Here is a 22,617-nt window from a genome sequence, read left to right on the forward strand (position 1 = left end):
GCTGCTACAGTAGGAGACCTCACGATACGATACTATCGCGATACTTGCGTCACGATACGATAGTATCGCGATACAAAATAAATGGGCGATACGCTGAGTATTGCAAATAATTTTTTTTTTTTTTGGATCACATTTTATTTATTACCTTTTTTCAACTGCAAAGTAAAACTTTGTCAACATGTTTTATCTAATAAAATAAAGTTCAGTCTGTTCATCTCACTTCAATAATTTTTATTGCAGAACATGGTATTTTCTCAAGCAGACAGATGTAAACACTGTAATCTGTGTTGCATGTACCTGACAAACTGAACGGTTTGTATTACAGTCATATTCCAACTTAACTGAATCCACATGTGTGTGTGTGGACTACTGTACTATTACAGGTATTGAAATGAACTATGCAACTTCCTTATAAAAAAAAATATATATATATATATATATATTTTTTTTTTTTGAATAATTAAATATCGATACTTGGTGTCCCTGTACTATCGATACAGTATCGCCACGCAAAGTATCGCGATACTACTACATATCGATTTTTTTCCCACCCCTAATAGCTGCCAACACTTAACGTCTACATGGTGGAAATAGGTCACAGGATTCTCACAGCCGTGTGATTAATGTATGCTTAATGTAACAATCAATTACTATACAAAGTACAAGGGAGAGAAAACTAAAAAAAATTTCATAAAAAATTAATAAAACGGTACTACTACTAAGAATGAAATAGAAATGGAATTAAAACCGTACACACTCACCAGTGCTCTATATTGACCCATGGACACTAGTGTGTCTTCATCGCAATGTCCCCTGCAGAGCGTTCCACGATTCAGGAGCACAGAAGACAAAGGCAGATGATCTACCAAGTTCAGTATAAACTCTAGGCACTTTAAGTGTGAGTCAGTCATGTGTTTGTATTAGGGCTGACCCATATTAGTTGATTAGTCGACTAATCGGTCGAAATGAGCCGTAGTCGACTGCCAACATCTTAGTAAAAAAAAAGAAAAAAGAAAAATTATAAAGAAATATTAGTATTATAATTTTTTTTATCATTCTTTCCAAAAGAAAAGAGGCCTAGAAGCGTGGCTAACGCTAATGGCACGCATACCAGAGGCTAACTGCCTACGAAAACAGGCACAGAGGCACTGAAAGAGGATTTCACCCATCTAATGAACACACTAGACTAGACAAATATCAAGATGTATCCATCAGTGGACCAATTGCATGCTTTTGCAGAGGACAAGAAGCCTTCCGTCGACTCCTTCAGACATTAAGCACCCCCCACAGCCCAAATGGAATGATATATTATATATATATTGGATGACATTTGCCGTTAGTCGACTATTAGTCGACCATAATTTTTTTTAAATATAATATATATATATATATATATATATATATATATATATATATATATATATATATATATATATATATATATATATATATATATATAATATATTATACTTAAAAAAGAATTATGGTCGACTAATAGTCGACTAACGGCAAATGTCATCCAATCGACTATCGACTATCCAAATCCTTAGTCGGGGACAGCCCTAGTTTGTATCATCGGGTCCAGAGGCCCAGAGGTCCATTCCAATAATGATGAGGTCATGTAGTTTGGACAATCTCTAATTATGACTTTATTATAGAAACAAAATGCCAGGGCAAATGTTGTCACTCCGCCACAGATGACGTATGAAACAAACGGGGTGTTGAAGAAACAGCTGAAAACACAAAATGGCAGGAGACCCAGTAGTTAGTAATGTTGCTTTAATGGCTCACTCAGTTGGGAACTCTCATTAGCTCTCACCTGGATCCACCGCAGCGTTTCCAATCTCACATGGACCACACTTCTACACATTTCTATAACTCATCAGTGATTCCCTCGCTTATGACCACAGATTTCTCCAGTGGCCAGGAAAATATATATTCAGATTTTTTAATATTCATGTCAGGAGACAATTGCAGTGGTTTGATTAGCTATTCTTTTTCATTGTTGATATGAATGTATGCATTTCAAATGCTGCATACTGTTATATATCAGTGACATCACTAGATTCATTCCAATAATCTCAAAGATGAAGTGAGTGTGAAAAACGTGGGCACTTTGAGAACATTCATTATAATTTTTCGATAATTGAAATGCCTTTTTGAAAAAGACAGATCTTGACTTTTCAAGTGTCGGGTCCTCGGGGCTTCAGGGCTCCAGCTCTTCCTTCATAATCCTCTCTTTCTGCTTCACATTCAGATTGAGTTCTCTGGACTGCTCTAGTTTTTACTTCTAGTTCTACTTCCGCCAACTGCACACCTCCTGGACTCCCATGGGCTCTCTCCCTATCTCTCTCTCTCTCTCTCTCTCTCTCTCTCTCTCTCTCTCTCTCTCTCTCTCTCTCTCTCTCTCTCTCTCCTCACCCAATTCCGTCTCTGGTCTCTTGGGGAGACACTCAGGTTTCCCAGGGAGGATGTTGGGAGTCCTTGGGGAGAGACCAAACCAGCCACAGCAGTCTTCTCTGATTGCGTATGGAGGGGGGGGGGGTCAGACAACACGTGGCTCTCGTACACGCGATTCTGATTACGTTCTCCTTGACATGTCCTTTTGGATTTCAAATAAAGGCCTGCGAATCAATCTGCATGATTTGTTTCATGCTACAGTAGTACGACTGTCAAGCGCTTTTCCCACCAAAGAGTAGGTAAACCCTTTGGCAGCTGTCAGCAACAGGAAGTCTACAGCCACAAGTGTTTCAGCGGACAGAGGGCCATTAGAGCTCAGGCTACATTAGCTCAGGTGCAAGGAGTGACAAGATGCTACATTAGAGCTCAGACTACATTAGAGCTCAGGAACAAGGAGTGATAAGAGGCTACATTAGAGCTCAGACTACATTAGAGCTCAGGAACAAGGAGTGATAAGAGGCTACATTAGAGCTCAGACTACATTAGAGCTCAGGAACAAGGAGTGACAAGACGCTACATTAGAGCTCAGACTACATTAGAGCTCAGGAACAAGGAGTGATAAGAGGCTACATTAGAGCTCAGGAACAACCGCCGCGGGGGGTCGCCAGATGATTAAAAAATGTAATTACATTTTTTTATTCTATTTTTTTATGCATTCAGGCCACTGAACTTAGAAGCAGGCCAGGCCAGTGTTTCTAGTTGCAGCAGCGCAATAGTTAGATAACCTAGGTGGGGAACAACCAGGAGATCACTGCAACTCACACAAGTTGGAGAACTATCTCTCTCTCTCTCTCTCTCTTGCTCTCACACGCGTCTCTACAATTCGTAGCCGCATTTCTGCAGACCCCTCTCTGATTGGTTGAGGCCATTTCTGCAGACCCCTCTCTGATTGGCCGAGCGCGCGCATGCGCATGAGCCGCGACAAGCCAGGAGTCGAAACTCCGTTAAGCTCCAGAGAGAGAGGCTGAAAACCCACAGTTGTTGCCCGACGGATGGGAACCGAATCCCGGATCCGAGGTTTCTGATGACTACCCCGAAAACATGGAGGTCGCGAACGCAATTTATACGCATGGACGTTTACGAATCATTAAAAAAATATACCGTTAACTGGAATATGTTGTGTGTGCCTTTACACATATGTTGGATTATGTAATTGGTTTGTCATTAAATGTTGTGCCTTACTAATAATAACTAATTCCTTGGTCAATAGAAGTCTCTGTGACACTTTCTGAATATGATTTGGGAGGGTTATAATAGAAGAAAGACAGTGTAAACAATATAACGTTATGTGAATAAACCGCGAAATAATAACTAATTCCTTGGTCAATAGAAGTCTCTGTGATACTTTCTGAATATGATTTGGGAGGGTTATAATAGAAGAAAGACAGTGTAAACAATATAACGTTATGTGAATAAACAGCGAAATAATAACTAATTCTGTTATGTTATATAATGTTACAATGTACAGTTTCTAACAGCTGGCTGTGTTGTGAAATGTGCATAACGTTATGAATAAACCGCGAAGTCACGCGAAATAACGTTATACGCGAATCTGGTAGTACATATCTTTTTATCTTCAATCTTGATATGATAACGTTACATCCGCCTTTTATCGCGTGACGAGCTAAACCAATCAGAGAGGGGCTTCGCTCAACCAATCAGAGAGGGGCTTCGTTCAACCAATCAGAGAGAGGTCTGCAGAAATGGTGTTCAACCAATCAGAGAGGGGTCTGCAGAAATGCGGCTACGAATTGTAGAGACGCCTCTCACACACACACAAAGTGAGCCACATGTGATTGGTGGAGGCGGGACACTTACAAAGAACTGCTAATCATTGACACATGCTAGCCTGTAATAATCCCCCCCAGAAAAATCTACTTTGCATTTGATATATTGCAAATATATGCCATCACACACTGGCATTTAAAGGGTTAGAATTATAAAATGAATATGTGGTGTTATGATCAGGGCTGAAGTTGAATAAAAGATTGTATTTTTTGTCAATTACAAAAAAACAGAAAATCCATAGAAATCTGTGTTGTTGCTAATCATACATGCTAGCCTGTTTTTTAACAATAATTTCACACCACTGGCATTTAAAGGGTACAAATTAAAAACGTTTGCATGTTTCAACCATACATTTCCTATCCATTTATTAAAAAATAAAAAATAAAAGAATATTATTATTTAAAAAAAAATTACCTCCTATAATAGTGGGGGTCGCGGCTCTCTGACACCGTTATTTGGGGGTTGCGGCCTGAAAAGTTTGAGAACCCCTGTTATAGATGACACTGAGAGCACCCAGTGTTCTGAGTATATGGTATACCGGTATATGTTCTGTTTCAGATCCGAGAACACTGCTGTCGAATAAAGCTCATCTGGGTTTACATAAGCATACAAAGGTTCTGTGGCTCCACAACATTAATCATTTATTTATTGCTTTCGGAGACCCCTTTCAGAGTCTGAATCAGAAACAACTTTACTCTTGAACTACACACTTGTGCACAAAATGCAATGAATTCAATGTACAGACATTTGTCTCAGTGATAGCGGTTCAAACGCAAGAACAACAACTTACGGCCTCATGGTAGAATGACTATTTGACCTCAACACAGTGCACAGGGACAGGATGGCAAACAAACCTTTGGTTTGTTTCCTTGTAGCACCAAGTGTTTGGTGTACAGTCGTGTTTAGGGAACACACCAGTAACCCGTAGAGAGGAACATGTAAAAACGGTCACACCGGGTTGATCCTAAACCATGTAAACAGATGGTCTTTTCCTGCTGATATACAGTATGATATACTCTCCGTCCCTCGGATGAGACGCTAAACCGAGGTCCTGACTAAATTCGGTCGTTAAAGAACCCAGGACGCCTATCGTAAAGAGTAGGGGGTTCCCCGACGTTCCTGGCCAAATTCCCAATCAGGTCTCTGACATTAAGGCCACCTAATCATCCCTTCCCCTTAAAGGGGAACTATTTTACTATTTCTTTCACTATTTGGGCACTTTTACACAATTCCTGTGAGTCTATGGAACACCTCTGTAATATATATATTTTTTTTATTCATTGTTTTGTATTTCTAATCAAGTCCTCAAAAACAGCATTTTTCTACCTCAAGATCTCGAGCTGTTTTGAGCCTGGGCTCCTAAACCACTGTGCAGCGTTGGCCCCGCCTGAACATTAACATGCAGCGGTGTCTTTATGACATCACATATAGGCACATTTTCAAATGACTCAGTTCAGTGAGGGTGAATATTGTGAGAGGAGAATTGGAAGAATGCGCCAATATGAGAATTTTGAGACATAGATAGATAAGTTCACATAGCTAGGAAACAATGCTAAACACTCAAAAAGGCCATTTATAAGATAGTTCCCCTTTAATTGGCTGATATCAATCACTGTCTCCTGAGCCGTTCAGCCATTGTGTAGTAGTGTGATGTGTGCCGGGTGCCAGTGTATGGTAGCCATTGAGCCTGCGTAGCCCAACGTTGGGTGCTGCCAGTGGTGATGAAGGAGGCAATTTCCCTAACCCTATGTTGTAAAGTGATTTGAGTCTGAGAAAAGCGCTATATAAATGTAATGAATAATTATTATTATTATTATTATGATGGAATCAACTAAAGATGATGGAAATCATAAATGTGGACGTAGTCATTGCTCATCCAATTTACAAGGTACAATGACTTAATATCTCATTTCCCATGGAGAAGTCAAACCCTCTTATCAGCTGGGGGGATGGGACTACTGTTCAGAATCAGAAAGGTCTTTATTGCCAGGTATACTTTTCACATACAAGGAATTTGCTTTGGACGTTACTGGTACGACATTAGCGGACAGACATTAACAGACAGATAATACAATAAATATGAGCTAAGTTAAGCACAATAGAATAATATATGTATGAAATAAAATATAGGCCAGGGCTGTACGACTGTATAAGAGGTTGAATAAAATTATGTGGGATATAAACTAAATTAAATATAGCTCAATAGATAGATATAGTACAATTATAAGTAAAAAAATTAAATAGGAGTAGGCCAGGGCTGTGCAACTGGGCAGATGTGGTCACTTATACAATTATATACTTTATACTAGTTAGAATGAATACAACAATACAGTGGGCAAGTATATAGTCCAGTAGGGTGTGTTAATGTAACACAGTGGGGGGGTGTCAGTGAGGGTCCCGAGCCTTGTTGATGAGGCTCACTGCAGAGGGGAAGAAACTGTTCTTGTGGCATGAGGTTTTGGCCCTGATGGACCGCAGCCTCCTCCCAGAGGGGAGTGACTCAAACAGGTTGTGACCGGGGTGGTAGGGGTCGGCCACAATCTTACCTGCACGCTTCCAAGTTCTGGAGGCGTACAGGTCCTGGAGGGATGGCAGAATGCAGCCGATCACCTTCTCAGCAGAGTGGATGACACGCTGCAGCCTGCCTTTGTCCTTGGCCGTGGCTGCAGCGTATCATACTGTGATGGAGGAGGATGGACTCAATGATGGCTGTGTAAAATGCACCATCATCGTCTTTGGCAGGTTGAATTTCTTCAGATGCCGCAGGAAGTACATCCTCTGCTGTGCTTTCTTGAGGAGGGAGCTGATGTTCAGCTCCCACTTGAGGTCATGGGAGATGATTGTTCCCAAGAATCCTTCCTTTCTTAACCAAGACTCTTGTTACATTACCACGATTTAGCAAAACTACCCGTCTTCAATCTATGGCTTTGTGAGCTATTTAGCAGTGGATGATATAGTGAATTGAGTACCTCGTACAAAGAACCATATACAGTAACTCTGTTTCAGAGGAACAATGTTTTCAAACTTTATTATTTAAAAATGATATACAGTATAGTAATAGTATAGTGTAATGTAAAAAAAAATGCTAGTATCACACCCATGTTTTAATTACATTTCAAAGCTATAAATGAAAGAACATATAATTATGATTTAATAATTATGAATATTATATATATTATATAATAATATGAATGAAACAATAAATTTTGTTATAAATGGAAAAGGTGGTCCATGAAGGAATGTATCAACAGTCATTGTTTTTTATATCATGGTATTATATTTACTTTTCAATCTAATGAAGTTGTCCAATGTACTCTAATGAAAAACTAAAGATTTTCAATCACAATGCTCAGTGTCTCACAAAATACTATTACCATATTGTGGCCCAAATAATGTGATACTATAAGAAGCAGTTTTTCCCCTTTTCTTTAACACATTGGTTGCCAACAACGAGATTTCTCGTTATTGGCCGCCATGCGTCGGTTCCCAATAACGAGATTTCTCGTTATTTAATCGCTATTTCTTTTATTAGCGATATCCATTCATTTTTCATCCGTCCAGCCTGACATTATCATTGGGAATGGCTCTGAGCTCGAAAAGGGCAAATACCGCCCCCTATCGTCTCCCGGATGGTAATGCACATCATTGGATTGGATTGAGTGAAAAAGTGCATCAGAGAAATACTCCGGTCCAGGATTTTCCTATCTCTGGCAAGCAGTGTCGTGTTACCAGATTCACTGGCGAGGCTGGAAGCAGCTTGGATTATGCGTTTCGGACTATAACGTTGGATCAATAAACGCGATCAATATTTGGAATGGCGATCAGGAATTGGATTCATCTTTTTGCAGAACATCTGATCTGAGGTAAGGAATCTATGTTACCAGTTTTGGGTTAATCAGAGTTGTTTTTCACAGATTGCACAACGTGTGTGTGTGGCGTTAGGCGCTGAGCGCGGCACGAATAAATTATGTTTCAGCCTGCTTTTGTATCGTGCATAAGAACACAAATACTCTCGATAATCTAGCGTTTATTTGAAAACGATTTATAAATCAGCCGGAAAATGACGATGTGTTTTGTGTATTCCAGTAAATGGCTATTTTCGCGGAATTTCTCTGAAATGACTAGAACTTTCCGAAACTATACTCGTATTTAAAACGGTATAAAACGGAAATGTACTGATTAAAAAACAATCCGCTTCATACATGTTGACTGCAAGCAAGTCATTGATAAGCGACGGGTGTATTAGACACATAGCCATAATTTAAGATATAGTTTATGCGTTCGCAAATGTGCTCGTCCTCCCATTCATTAACGTGGTGGCATCCAAGCGATAAATCGTCATATCCGGCTGGCAACCAATGTGTTAAGAAACTAAATTAAGAAGTCTCAGATTCAAGGAACTGCTACTTTAAAAAAAAATCCTTAGAAATATTTTGATTCTGTAATTGTAATTGTTCTAAAACAAAATGTATATATATATAAAAAAAAATTAAAGGATGCTCATTTTACATTTTTTGTAAATACATAATTGTGCTTGTTGATAAAAGACATCATCATGTCATAATGTCTTCCAACATGGTTCACGTGTCACATTCCCTGCCACCATTTATTGCTCTTCAGGCATAACACCAAACCTCTAACGACATGCTGAACCAGTGTCTGCCACAGTGTGTCTGTATCTACTAATTACAGTCCCCTGACTCAAATCTACACAGTAATGAGATGGGAGATTTATTTACTGTATGCTGTAAGCCAGTGTGGAGCAATGAGCCTAGCAGCAGGGCAGGGGCCTGCCTGGCATCGGTGTGTTCTGCTGGTGTGTTCTCCTGGTGTGTTCTCCTGGTGTGTTCTCCTGGTGTGTTCTCCTGGTGTGTTCTGCTTGTGTCTCCTCCTGGTGTGTTCTCCTGGTGTGTTCTCCTGGTGTGTTCTCCTGGTCTGTTCTCCTGGTGTGTGTTCTCCTGGTGTGTTCTCCTGGTCTGTTCTCCTGGTGTGTTCTCCTGGTCTGTTCTCCTGGTCTGTTCTCCTGGTGTGTTCTCCTGGTGTGTTCTCCTGGTCTGTTCTCCTGGTGTGTTCTCCTGGTGTGTTCTCCTGGTGTGTTCTCCTGGTCTGTTCTCCTGGTCTGTTCTCCTGGTCTGTGTGTTCTCCTGGTGTGTTCTCCTGGTCTGTTCTCCTGGTCTGTTCTCCTGGTGTGTTCTCCTGGTCTGTTCTCCTGGTGTGTTCTGCTTGTGTCTCCTCCTGGTGTGTTCTCCTGGTGTGTTCTCCTGGTGTGTGTTCTCCTGGTGTGTTCTCCTGCTGTGTTCTGGTGTGTTCTCCTGGTCTGTTCTCCTGGTGTGTTCTCCTGGTCTGTTCTCCTGGTGTGTTCTGCTTGTGTCTCCTCCTGGTGTGTTCTCCTGGTGTGTTCTCCTGGTGTGTGTTCTCCTGGTGTGTTCTCCTGCTGTGTTCTGGTGTGTTCTGGTGTTTCCTCCTGGTCTGTTCTCCTGGTGTGTTCTCCTGGTGTGTGTTCTCCTGGTGTGTTCTGGTGTGTTCTCCTGCTGTGTTCTGGTGTGTTCTCCTGGTGTGTTCTCCTGGTCTGTTCTCCTGGTGTTTTATCCAGGGCTTTGCTGTCATGTCAGCCCACAGCAAGCTGGTCACAGCTATAACGCAACCATCTGGGCTTTCCTATCTTTATTTCACTCATTCATTCTGTGGGAGCATGTCTTTATACATTTGTCCATCCGCCAGTTTATATAATTGATCTATTTATATAATGTCATCTTATGTTTGAGAACACACTGTGGTCAAGGCAATCAGTAATACAACTGAAACATGTGACATGTGTGAGTCATTTTCACCATTTTTGTCGTTATGCGAATTCCCTTCCTGGTCGCTGCTCTGCCCTACTGTTGGTCTGGGGAGGGTGTAGACTACCACATGCCTCCTCTGTTGGTCTGTGGAGGGTGTAGACTACCACATGCCCCCTCTGTCGGTCTGGGGAGGGTGTAGACTACCACATGCCTCCTCTGTCGGTCTGAGGAGGGTGTAGACTACCACATGCCTCCTCTGTCGGTCTCGGGAGGGTGTAGACTACCACATGCCCCCTCTGTCGGTCTGGGGAGGGTGTAGAGACTACCACATGCCTCCTCTGTCGGTCTGTGGAGGGTGTAGACTACCACATGCCTCCTCTGTCGGTCTGTGGAGGGTGTAGACTACCACATGCCTCCTCTGTCGGTCTGGGGAGGGTGTAGACTACCACATGCCTCCTCTGTTGGTCTGAGGAGGGTGTAGACTACCACATGCCTCCTCTGTTGGTCTGAGGAGGGTGTAGACTACCACATGCCTCCTCTGTTGGTCTGAGGAGGGTGTAGACTACCACATGTCTCCTCTGTTGGTCTGAGGAGGGTGTAGACTACCACATGTCTCCTCTGTTGGTCTGAGGAGGGTGTAGACTACCACATGCCTCCTCTGTCGGTCTGGGAGGGTGTAGACTACCACATGCCTCCTCTGTCGGTCTGTGGAGGGTGTAGACTACCACATGCCTCCTCTGTCGGTCTTGGGAGGGTGTAGACTACCACATGCCTCCTCTGTCGGTCTGTGGAGGGTGTAGACTACCACATGCCTCCTCTGTTGGTCTGAGGAGGGTGTAGACTACCACATGCCTCCTCTGTTGGTCTGAGGAGGGTGTAGACTACCACATGCCTCCTCTGTCGGTCTGGGGAGGGTGTAGACTACCACATGCCTCCTCTGTTGGATCTGGGGAGGGTGTAGACTACCACATGTCTCCTCTGTTGGTCTTGGGAGGGTGTAGACTACCACATGTCTCCTCTGTTGGTCTTGGGAGGGTGTAGACTACCACATGTCTCCTCTGTTGGTCTTGGGAGGGTGTAGACTACCACATGTCTCCTCTGTTGGTCTTGGGAGGGTGTAGACTATCACATGTGATGCCTCTGTTGGTCTTGGGAAGGTGTAGACTACCACATGCCTCCTCTGTTGGTCTGGGGAGGGTGTAGACTACCACATGTCTCCTCTGTTGGTCTTGGGAGGGTGTAGACTAATCACATGTCTCCTCTGTTGGTCTTGGGAGGGTGTAGACTAATCACATGTCTCCTCTGTTGGTCTGGGGAGGGTCTAGACTACCACATCCCTCCTCTGTTGGTCTGGGGAGGGGGTAGACTACCACATGTCTCCTCTGTCGGTCTAAGAAGGGTCTAGACTACCACACGTCTCCTTTGATACACGTGGAGTCGCCAGCCACTTATTTTCACCTGACAGTTGAGAGTTTCACTGGGAAGAGTGTAACACACGCAGAGGTTCACACTATCTCCCCCAGATCCCCTCCCTGCTGAACAGGCACCCCGACCGAGTCACTGTTGCAATGAGACTAGGACCCTCACTGGCTTCACATCCGTGAACACTGCCATTGTGTTCGTTAGGGACGGCTGACCAAGCCAGAGGTACCGCGGCTGGGAATGAAACCGGGTCTCTGCGGTGGTAGGCGAGTGCTTAGACCTCTACACTTCCCAGCCACACGCTTAACCCTTTCACTGCCACACTACAGAAGGTTAACCCTTTACTATCACACTACCGATGGGTAACCGTCGGTAGTGTGATAGTAAAGGGTTAACCTTCTGTAGTGTGGCAGTGAAAGGGTTCACCTGTTGTTGTGTGGCAGTGAAAGGGTTAACCTTCTGTGTATTGTCGCAGTGAAAGGGTTAACCGTTTGGTAGTGCGGCCGGCGGTGAAAGGGTTAACAGAGTTGTCTCAAACCCACTCCATGACAAGGAGTCGATCGTCTCAAACCAACATTGAACGGATTGCAATTTAGCTTTATGAAAATTGCAACACTTTCATCTTTGGACATGGATGGATTGTACATATTGCTGGTGTGGCTTTACAAATGTGAAGATATTGGAGTTTGCCCTGCAGTATTATTTCAGACTAGGACTACATTAGCTTTTTGCCCCCAGGTTGCGCATGCTGACTCCTACTGACTTATTCAGGAGACTCATCCATAGGCAAGAGAAAGAAGAACATCTGCTATTACTTATTAATCAACAGCAGGCGGTTCAGTCAGAACAATATCTGTCAGCTGCGTTAGCTAAATTCAAACAGCTACTAAAACGCTGCAATCCCTTGATTAATTGATGAATGACATTTTGTTGCACAGCAGATGATGCGAGGCGACAGAGAATGATGCTTTGTCAAGGCAGATGAATCGGTTTGTCAAATTATTGATGACATTTGATGGAGAGTTTTATCACAATAACTACATGCCTCCAGGAATTGACAGCGGTGTCAATTATACCAGACTATCGATCGTCTGCAGTTTCAGTAGTGTTGTATTGTGTACTGTACCACCATTTTATCCAGCCTCCTTGATTTGAAAATGTTATTGTAGCTCAGAGGCGTCTATGTGCCTATAGTCGGGCCGGATAACTTAAACGTATCAGGAGATAAACTCGTTTAAAAATGGAAAGTTCTGCCTGACGGTGGCGCTAGAGGAAAGGTCATGGGATCACCAACATCAATACGCTTCTTCCCCTCGGAGTCATGAATGTGCCCAGCAAATAAATACAAATATTTTAACTAAAGGTGTTCGAGACACACTAATTCTAAAATTGTAAAGTTTGACCTGATGGTGGCGCTAGAGGAAAGGGGTCACCAACCAACATAAATAGAGTTCATCCTCTAGGGGTCGCAACTGAACAATCTCTTTTTGGTTTGGATTTTCTCCTTTCCCGGAGACGGAGAGCGATTACTGGAGCATCCGGGCCAAGCTCTGGGGGGTTGGCAGCCCTGCTCCCACCACACACATGGCATATCCTACAAAGATTATGCCAACCATTTAAGCCAAGCTTATGGTGCTTGATTTATAATTAACATAGAATCTATACCAAGATCCCACTGGATTTTATATAAAAACCTATTTTTTTGTGCTCCAATTAAGTCTTTCTATTCACACAGTCTAGGTCTAGGACATCTGTGGGATGTATTGGGTACCATACATTTAAAATGTAAAATAACACACATGTTTGCCTGTGTGTAGGTGAGGAATCTGTGAGTAATGCTGGATGTGTTTGTATCCAGCATTAAGATGCACTGTGTACGTTTGGTGACAATACTATAGACGTGTTTGTTTGTCTCGTTTAGACCACAGTTGATGAGGGACCTTTCAGGCAGACTTAAGGGCCGAGCGAGTCCACTTGACGGCTAGCACTTGTGAGCCTTTCTGTTTGTTTGCCTTCTTGCTTGTCCTCTCCCTGTCTCCCGCCCCTTCCTCCCCTCCAACCCCTCCCCAGGTCCCTCCTGTTTCCTCCCCTTTAGCTTCTCTCCTTCTCTCCTCCTCCTCCTCTGCTTCCCCGTGTCACCGTTGGCAACAGTGCCAGGCCGAGCCTGGCCGAGCCATATGGCCTGGCCTTGACAAATGACACAAAGGTTACGTTTGCAGGTCCGGTTTCCATGTATCCTTTCCCCCCAGTCGGGGTTTTTGAAGTGGAGCACTCTCCCTTGTTACACATACATATCACAGTCTCTCTAACCCCCCCCCCCCCCCCCTCACTCTCTCTCTCTCTCTCTCTCTCTCTCTCTCTCTCTCTCTCTCTCTCTCTCTCTCTCTCTCCTCCTGTGTAGATATTGTTGGGGATTTTCTTCATCCTGGTGGCTCTGCTGTTCACGGTTGCTCTGTTCATTTCAAAGTAAGTGCTCCTCTGACATGTCGTGTGGTGTAACATCACACTTCTCTGCAACAGCCCTGCTATGTAGGACACAGACAACCCTGTTGACACACTGGTCCCTCAAGGTTATTTGTGGTGGCGGAGGGCAGGCTAGACACTGAGGTGGCAGAAAGGACTGGGTACACGGAAGATGAAACATTATCATTGTTATTGTTATTATTATTATTATTATTATTATTATTATTATTATTATTATTATTATTATTATTATTATTATTATTATTATTATTATTATAAATTGTATAATAATTATATATTATAATAATATAATAAGTATTATTATTATTATTATTAACAATACGAATATGGTTATCATTATTATTATTATCATCATCATCAGTATTGTTATTATTATTGTTAATGTTGTTGTTATTATTACCATTGTTATTATTATCATTAGTATTAGTATTGTTGAATTTGTTTTTGAATGTGATTTGTATGCCACCACAATATGGGTGAAGTCTGCAGCATGATGACCGGTACAGTATATCCCTTTCAGAAAAGCCACATGAGTCCACACAGTGTGTTTTACTGGAACACTTCACACAGTGTACAGTACATTTTTGTAGAGTGAAACCGCTTTAGCATAGTATTACAGCATGTGATCATGATACCTTCAATGTGAGCTAGGTGTAGTGATGCACCGATGTGAAAATTGTGGCCGATACCGATAACCGGTATTAATATTGCTGTTCTGGCCGATACCAATATTTACCGATGTCGATATCTCTGTATAGAAAACACTTTTTTTATGATAATCAAATAAAGAGCTATTTTTCCTAAACGATTTTTTTTTTTTTTTTTTTTTACTTTTGTAACTTATTTTCAGAATATTTTGAAACTATTTAAGGCTAGGTGTGATCATAGTATTACATGTAATCATGACACCTTCAACGTGAGCTAGGTGTGATCACAGTATTACATGTAATCATGATACCTTCAACGTGAGCTAGGTGTGATCATGTTTGAAAGCAACGTTTAAACACTGCATATATTACAGGAAACAATTCAACACCAATTCCTCGTCATGTCCTTTAGGAAATTCTCTGGGGAGTGTATCGTCTCTTCATCCCCCCCTCTTCTTCTCGAGGGATTCATAATTCATTAATCCACGTGGCTTTTCTTCTGTAAGCGGACAAACGTTGAGGCTGAACCGGAGGTTATTTGTTTGTGTTTCAGCCTAGACAAAGCTCTCCACTCCGCCGGCATCAGCTCTGGCTTCATCATCTTCGGCACCAACCTGACCAACCCTCTGAACGAGCTGCTGTTGGCTCTGCAACCCGTGAGTAACTCCAGTAGCTCTCCTCAGCTCCAGCGCTGCTGCTGGCTACAGACCCATTTCCTCTGAGCAGTCCCCAAGTATCCAAACAGTGTCGAGTGCTACAATCACAACATTGTTATGTCTGTGTTGTTGGTTCAGTCCTCGCCGCTTCCAAGGCGCAACTGCACTGAGGAAACATTTAAGTGCCCTTGTGCTTCAATTTCGCTGATTATTTCTCTGTGGAATTGCGATACATCTGTGGAGAGGTCCCCCCCAATGCCGCTGAATTCCGCGAATTGTGTGCCGGCCTACTTGAATCAGAATATTGCTTCTGGGAGAGCAAGAGTTATTGCCCCCCCCCCCCCCACACTTCCTCTGACATTCATAATGGCTGGAGTGTGCTTTTTGAGTCACCCAACACCTGCTTGTAGTGGGTTGATGAAATCTTAAAGGTCAGTGAGCCGAAGCCACTTCGGTGCAAGGATTGGTCCTTAGACTGTTCTTCCACAAGAATAACCCTCAATACCTTTTCCCTGCCTCTTCTGGATGTCATTCCTCTCACTAATTAGCAGGACACGGTGTTGAAACATGTATCCATGATACACCAGGGGGCTCTTAAAACCTGCTTCAAGATGAACACAACTACTGCTAAAAAGAAAATAAAGGGAACACTTAAACAACACATCCTAGATCTCGATGAATGAAATATTCCAGTTGAAAATCTTTATTCATTACATAGTGGCATATGTTGAGAACAAAATAACATAAGAATGATCAATGGAAATCGAAATCATTAAGCCATGCAGGTCTGGATTCACTCAAAATAAAAGTGGCAAAATCAGATCACAGGCTTCTGTGGAAATTCCTCAAGACAATTCAAAATGAGGCTCAGTAGTGTGTGTGTGTTGCCTCCACGTGCCGGTATGCACTCCCTACAACGTCTGGGCATGCTCGTGATGAGACGACGGATGTTCTCCTGAGGGATCTCCTCCCAGACCTGGATCAGGGCATCAGTCAACTCCTGGACAGTCTGTGGTGCGACGTGGCGTCGGTGGATGGAGCGAGACATGATGTCCCAGAGCCGGTGCTCGATTGGATTCAGGTCTGGGGAACGGGCAGGCCAGTCCATAGCATCAATGCCTTCGTCATGCAGGAACTGCTGACACACTCCGGCCACATCAGGCTGAGCATCATGCATGAGAAGGAACCCAGGGCCCACTGCACCAGCATAATGGTCTGACAATAGGTCTGAGGATCTCATCCCGTTACCTAATGGCAGTCATGGTGTACCTCTGGCTAGCACATGGAGATCTGTGCGGCCCTCCAAGGATATGCCTCCCCAGACCATCACTGGATGTTGCAGGCAGCAGAAATGTCTCCACGGCGTCACGTCTGTCACATGTGCTCAGTGTGAACCTGCTCTCATCCGTGAAGAGCACAGGGAGCCAATGGCGAATCTGCCAATCCTGGTGTTCTCTGGCAAATGCCAATTGGGCTGCATGGTGTTGGGCTGTGAGCACAGGCTCCACTTGTGGACGTCGGGCCCTCATACCACCCTCATGGAGTTTGCTTCTCACAGTTTGAGCAGAAACATGCACATTAGTGGCCTGCTGGAGGTCGTTTTGTAGGGCTCTGGCAGTGCTCCTCCTGTTCCTCCTTGCACAAAGGACCACGTAGCGGTCCTGCTGCTGGGTTGTTGTCCTCCTACGGCCCCCTCCACGTCTCCTGGTGTACTGGCCTGTCTCCTGGTATCTCCTCCATGCTCTTGGCACTGTGCTGGGAGACACAGCAAACCTTCTTGCCACAGCGCGCATTGATGTGCCATCCTGGATGAGCTGCACTACCTGAGCAATTTCTATGGCTTGCAGACACCGCCGCATGCTACCTCTAGTGGTGAGGGCACTGGCAAAATGCAAAAGTAACAACAAATCTGCCAGAAAGGATGAGGACAGGGTAATGGTCTGTGGCCACCACCTGCAGAACCATTTTGTTGTCTTGCAAATTGCCTCTCATTTCCACCCGTTGTCCGGTCCATTTGCACAACAGCGGGTGACATTGATTCACAATCAGTGTCGCTTCCTAACTGGACAGACAGGTTGATATCCCAGAAGTGTGATCGGCGTGGCGTTACATTGTAATGATTATGTGTTCCCTTTATTTTTTGGAGCAGTGTATTTTGAGGGAATCAATACATCATAAAGGATGTTACCAGTATTATAAATGTTCTCACTCTGCTGTCATTTCTCGAAAACTTCTGGTTGAACAACTATTATTGAACTCACGACAACCTAGATTGTGGTTCAGCGAGTGCATATTCTGTCACCTTTAAAGCGGTGCAGTTCATCCCAAAATTGGATTGCTATATGTATCCATCCAGATAGTTTTGGCGTGATTTGATTAGTTGATTCGATTTTTTTATACATCTGCCATAATGATGTCTGCCTTCACTCAAATACAATGGAGCTGAATGGCACTCAGTTTATTATTTAGTGTTTAATGTGCCAACATATTTTTCTTTTTAAATACCCCGAAGCAATGTCCTCCAGAAATAATGACCCCGCTTAGTCACTCAAGGAAATCCACAGTCCTCGTTGTGAGCAGTTTCACGTGGCGACAATTTTCGACCAAAGTACACCCGCCACAGTCATTTATTAAAAACTCTAAATTGAAGTTTACTTTGAATCAAAATGAACCTGCTGTGACTGACAGGCACGGCTTTTCCATCGCCTCTTTTCTTTGTTATGTTCTCAGGTCGGGGGCCACGCGTCTGGAGGAACGAACATAACGTTTCCACTGTCAAGCTTATTATTCAGTAGGATTCCCAGTGAGAAAATGACTGACAGCTCAGCCCATTTAAGTATTGCTCCGCTGGATAGCGGAATTGATTACATGTCTGTGTCTAAGGCCAGTATGTAGAAGTATGACCTTTTTTCATATTAAATCAGTGGAGTCATCGGAGTTTTAACTCTTTGCCGCGTTAAGAGCAGGAATGCTGTCAGGCCGCCAGATCAGAGCGTGTGCACGAGAAAGTAAGATGCCCTTCGAAATACGAGAAAGTAGATTCCTTCAAAATTACGAGAAACTAAATGTGTTCAAAATACGAGAAAGAATTATATACGCTGTGATTATGGATGACATTACTGTAAGCGTTGCACTACTGTAAGCATTCTTTAATTCATCAGGGTTCCCACTCGTTCTGGAAATTCAGTGACTAGATTTCCAGTCCTGGAAAACCTGGAAAATGTATTGAAATTACCAAATATCCTGGAAAGAAATCTATGTTGTCCGCGGAAATGTTTAATTGTATTTTAGCCTCTCAACTGTTGGTAGGATTATAACGGCACTGCCCAATTTGTGGCCCACGCTCCCTTTGTTTTGGCCCACAAATGGCATTTCAAAAGTTCATGCTTATTCTCCTCTTATTTTTAAAGTGCTGTAAAATCCTAAGCGACTACAAAACTTAAATTATTTTGGATTTGTTCATGTCCGGTAACAGCGCCTTCTTCTATGTTTTTCTGGGGAAAGTCATTAAGGCGTCATTACCTAAACGAACAGCACAGCCTGTAGGATCTAAGCTGATAACGTAGCGAGATGCATGCAAACCTTCACACATAAAAATCGAGGAGGCTTTTTTTCTGTGTCGGAGAGCGGCAACAGTCGCTATTCAATCGCATCCTCTGAAATGACTATTGTAACCTTGTGCCTGTGTTCACGACGCCCCGCCGTCCTCAGAGGCCTCCGTGCGGCACATGTCAATTAAAACCTGTCATTACTTTATATGCCAGCCTGCCCCTGAGCATTACGGTGCCATAGGAGAAGACACTCGCTGGTATCTCTCTCTCTCTCTCTCTCTCTCTATATATCTCCCCCTCTATTGTCTGACCACACTGCTCAATGACCATCTCCGATGTGCTTAGGATTAATTGGCATCACGGGGTAACGGTTGCTCATGTCTGACGGCTCCTCGCAGACCGCTGAGGAGCTGCTCTGCCCGTGTTCACAGTCTCGGCATGCGCGTGCCCTCAGGAGGCGATAACCCGGGCTGATGTGTAACGGGAGAGAGAGAGAGAGAGAGAGAGATGTGGTTTGTTAGAGAGGTGGAGGATGACCCCTGCTGCCTTCTGGTCTCCCAGGTCTTCCCGCTGGATTACATCCTCATCACGGTCATCACCATGTACTTCGTGCTCACGTCCATGGCAGGCATCCGCAACATGGGCATCTGGTTCTTCTGGATACGGGTAAGAGATCCTGCGGGCCCTCGCTGCCCCTCCATGGCTTCTTGTTGTCTGTTTCTTTCTTTCTTTCTTTCTTTCTTTCTTTCTTTCTTTCTTTCTTTCTTTCTTTCTTTCTTTCTTTCTTTCTTTCTTTCTTTCTTTCTTCTAGGCTGTATATTGTGTTGCAATTCAAACCATGATACACAGGAAAAATGTCAAGGCTTTCTAGACGGGCGATAACCAATACATATCATACACTATATACTGTATACCATGTAAACTATGAGTACCACAGACGAAGAATCATATAAGTCCATTTTACGTTTTCAGAGGAACAATGTTTTCAAACTTTATTATCTAAAGATGGTAAGTTAGAGTGTTGTTTTCACTCATAGTTTTTTTTTTGATCCACTTTTTCTCCCATTTTCTATATTTTCTCCCATCCCAATTTCGTATCATCCAATTCAACCCTCCCCTGTCACGAACGCTGTTTCTTGCCTCCCACAAGCCGGCTGCAATGTGGACTAAGTCATACATAGCACAAGTCCCCTCCGGTACTTGAGGTAACAGCAGCTCACCTGCGCAGCTCGATCTCTCAGTGGCGAGGAGTAACGCGTGGGAGGCTCACGCTGCCCCCGACACTTCCTGATTCTACTGCGCAGGCGCACCAACCGACCTGTAGGAGTCGCTGTCCACAACGCCCGATCCCCACCCATCAGTTTCCCACCCTCTAATACTGCCAATTGTATTAGTACGGACGACCAGCCAAACTGAAAACAATGTGGAGAGCTGGATTCGAACATGCGAACCCAGCGTCTCCACATTGGTGGCGAGTGCCTTGCCCACTACACCACCTAGCCGCCCTTTGTTTTCACTCATAGTTAAAACCCTCTGAAGTCTAGCCGGTTATGCTCCTCCTCCTTAAGAATTTTCACTTTTTTTACATAACATGAAACTACAGGTTCATACCTTCAAAATAAGCCATCAATTGTAAAATTCGAGCCGATAGTTTTTAATCAATGTCCTATGAAACATTCTGGTACAATCCTTACCAGAATTCGCAGCAGGAGGGTCTGAAAGAATTCAGTGAATTCAGCTAAATGAAAAGAGAACTACACTCCTTCCCAGAATGCAATGTGATGTCAATGTCACTAGACCAATTCACACCTGGAACACAGGCCCAGTTTATAGTCTGTTGTTCCTTTTGTTATTCCAATGACTGGGCCCAGGCAGGCCTACAGTGACAACACTTTGATTTGATGCCATGTACACACGTTAGATATATAGAGGTGAATACATTAGACATATAACACATTAGATATATAATAGTATAGTAATATAATATATAATATGAGAGAGAGAGAGAGAGAGAGAGAGAGAGAGAGAGAGAGAGAGAGATCCTCCTTGATTAGCTGTTGTCATGTCATGTATACAATTGTATATCTAGTTTATATCACTATATACAATTTTTTTTAAACACAACTGGAATAGAATATCACACAATTGTATTAAAAAAACATAGAGAATAATAATTAACAAGAAACATCAACTGTATCAATTGTATTGTACAATGAACAACCCTATATATCACTGCAGGTGCAGAGTCATTAGAAATGTATTTTGAAATATATTGTGAATTACAATAATAATACATAGGTGCCTGAGCCTCATATGATATTTGGCAGAGAGCGACCGCCATGAATTTAGGCAAAATCTACATGTGCAAATTTTTTTCAAAAAATGTAATTATGCACATGTATAAAAAATATATATAATAATAGGTGTCTCCTCATGGTTGTATCTGCCTGTTCTGTATCACACTAGTGATATGCGAAAAAAGCAGTTAGTGTCTGGAATGAGACAGAGGGCCACACCACTTCCAGGGGGTCTTCATCTTACAGTGGACACAAAACAGGTGGCCAGCCCGTGGCCTTCTGGGATTTATCTGCCTGTTGCGTGACTGCTTGAATGAACTACTAAGGGATATGTATACATTTACATTTAGTCATTTAGCTGAGCACAACTCTATACTCAACTCTAGCTTTTATTTTCTCTTATCAGCTGTGAGAGAATGTCCGCTCCACACGCAGGATATAGTTGGCGTGTGTGTTTGTGACACACACACAAACAACGACTGCAAAAAGTCGAGTCTCGTGGATATTATTGCAAGAGATAATTCATACATATTATGAAAAGCCAATCTGTTGTTTAGTTTCACAGCACACACACCGCGTTTTGACAGGTTTGATGCATCTGAACTAGTGCTGTCAAACGATTAAAATATTTAACTCGATTAATCGCATGATTGTCCATAGTTAACTCGCGATTAATCGCAATTTTATTTTTTACCTTAAACAGATCTTTTTCAAGTTCCAAGTTTTAATACTCTTATCAACATGCGAGTCAACAAATGCTTGCTTTATGCAGCCATTTAACACAAAAGGATGACCCTCATGCATTGCAAATTTGCATCAAATTCAAAACAGAGTGATGCACAAAATAACTTAAAAGAAAATAATAATTTAAAACAATGAATAAAGTGTGCATGAAATAATAGGGGAAAGAAAACGTTAGGAACTTGTTACATTCACCCACACAAGGGCTGAGTAATCACACACCCCCCTCTCTCCCTCACACACACACACTCCCAGGTCTCTTTCTCTCTTGCCCCTTCCTCATCTCTCTCACCCCCCTCTCTCTCTATATCTCACACACACACACACACACACACACACACACACACACACACACACACACACACATACACACACACACACACACACACACACACACACACACACACACACACACACACACACACTTCAGAAACAAACATAGTATCAATGAGAGCACATACACCTGAGTGAAGTCTAGTAAAAAAAAAAAAAATCCTTTTTTTTTTTTTTTTTTAGTTAATCTTGAGTTAAAAAAATTAGTGGCATTAATAGAATCGGGAGTTAACGCGTTAATATCGCGTTAACTTTGACAGCCTTAATCTGAACCAATCACGTTGTCAGAACCAGCACCAGCCAATGGGAGCTCATTGTGCGTAAAATATAGGCTATGCGGTGCGTAAAAAGACATTGGATTCTAAAACAATAGTTTTTTCAGCCTGTTATTCGTTTTAACTTCTTGAATTCACATTTCTTTAGTTTGAAATAATGCAACTGCAAGCCACTGTCCA

At 42.9% G+C, this 22,617-nt stretch overlaps 1 protein-coding gene across 1 annotated transcript in view; it reads left to right on the plus strand.

Moving 5' to 3' along the window:
* Nucleotides 1–22,617, plus strand: part of lmbrd1 (LMBR1 domain containing 1) — a 199,962-nt gene that overhangs the window by 132,831 nt on the left and 44,514 nt on the right. The window contains exons 10-12 of the mRNA XM_084321152.1: nucleotides 13,855–13,919; nucleotides 15,138–15,240; nucleotides 19,353–19,457. Of these exons, the coding sequence (XP_084177278.1) occupies nucleotides 13,855–13,919; nucleotides 15,138–15,240; nucleotides 19,353–19,457 (273 nt within the window). The remainder of the gene's footprint in view (nucleotides 1–13,854; nucleotides 13,920–15,137; nucleotides 15,241–19,352; nucleotides 19,458–22,617) is intronic.

Source organism: Notolepis coatsorum, assembly GCF_963971535.1.
Source record: "Notolepis coatsorum genome assembly, chromosome: 9".
Lineage (NCBI taxonomy): Eukaryota > Metazoa > Chordata > Actinopteri > Aulopiformes > Paralepididae > Notolepis > Notolepis coatsorum.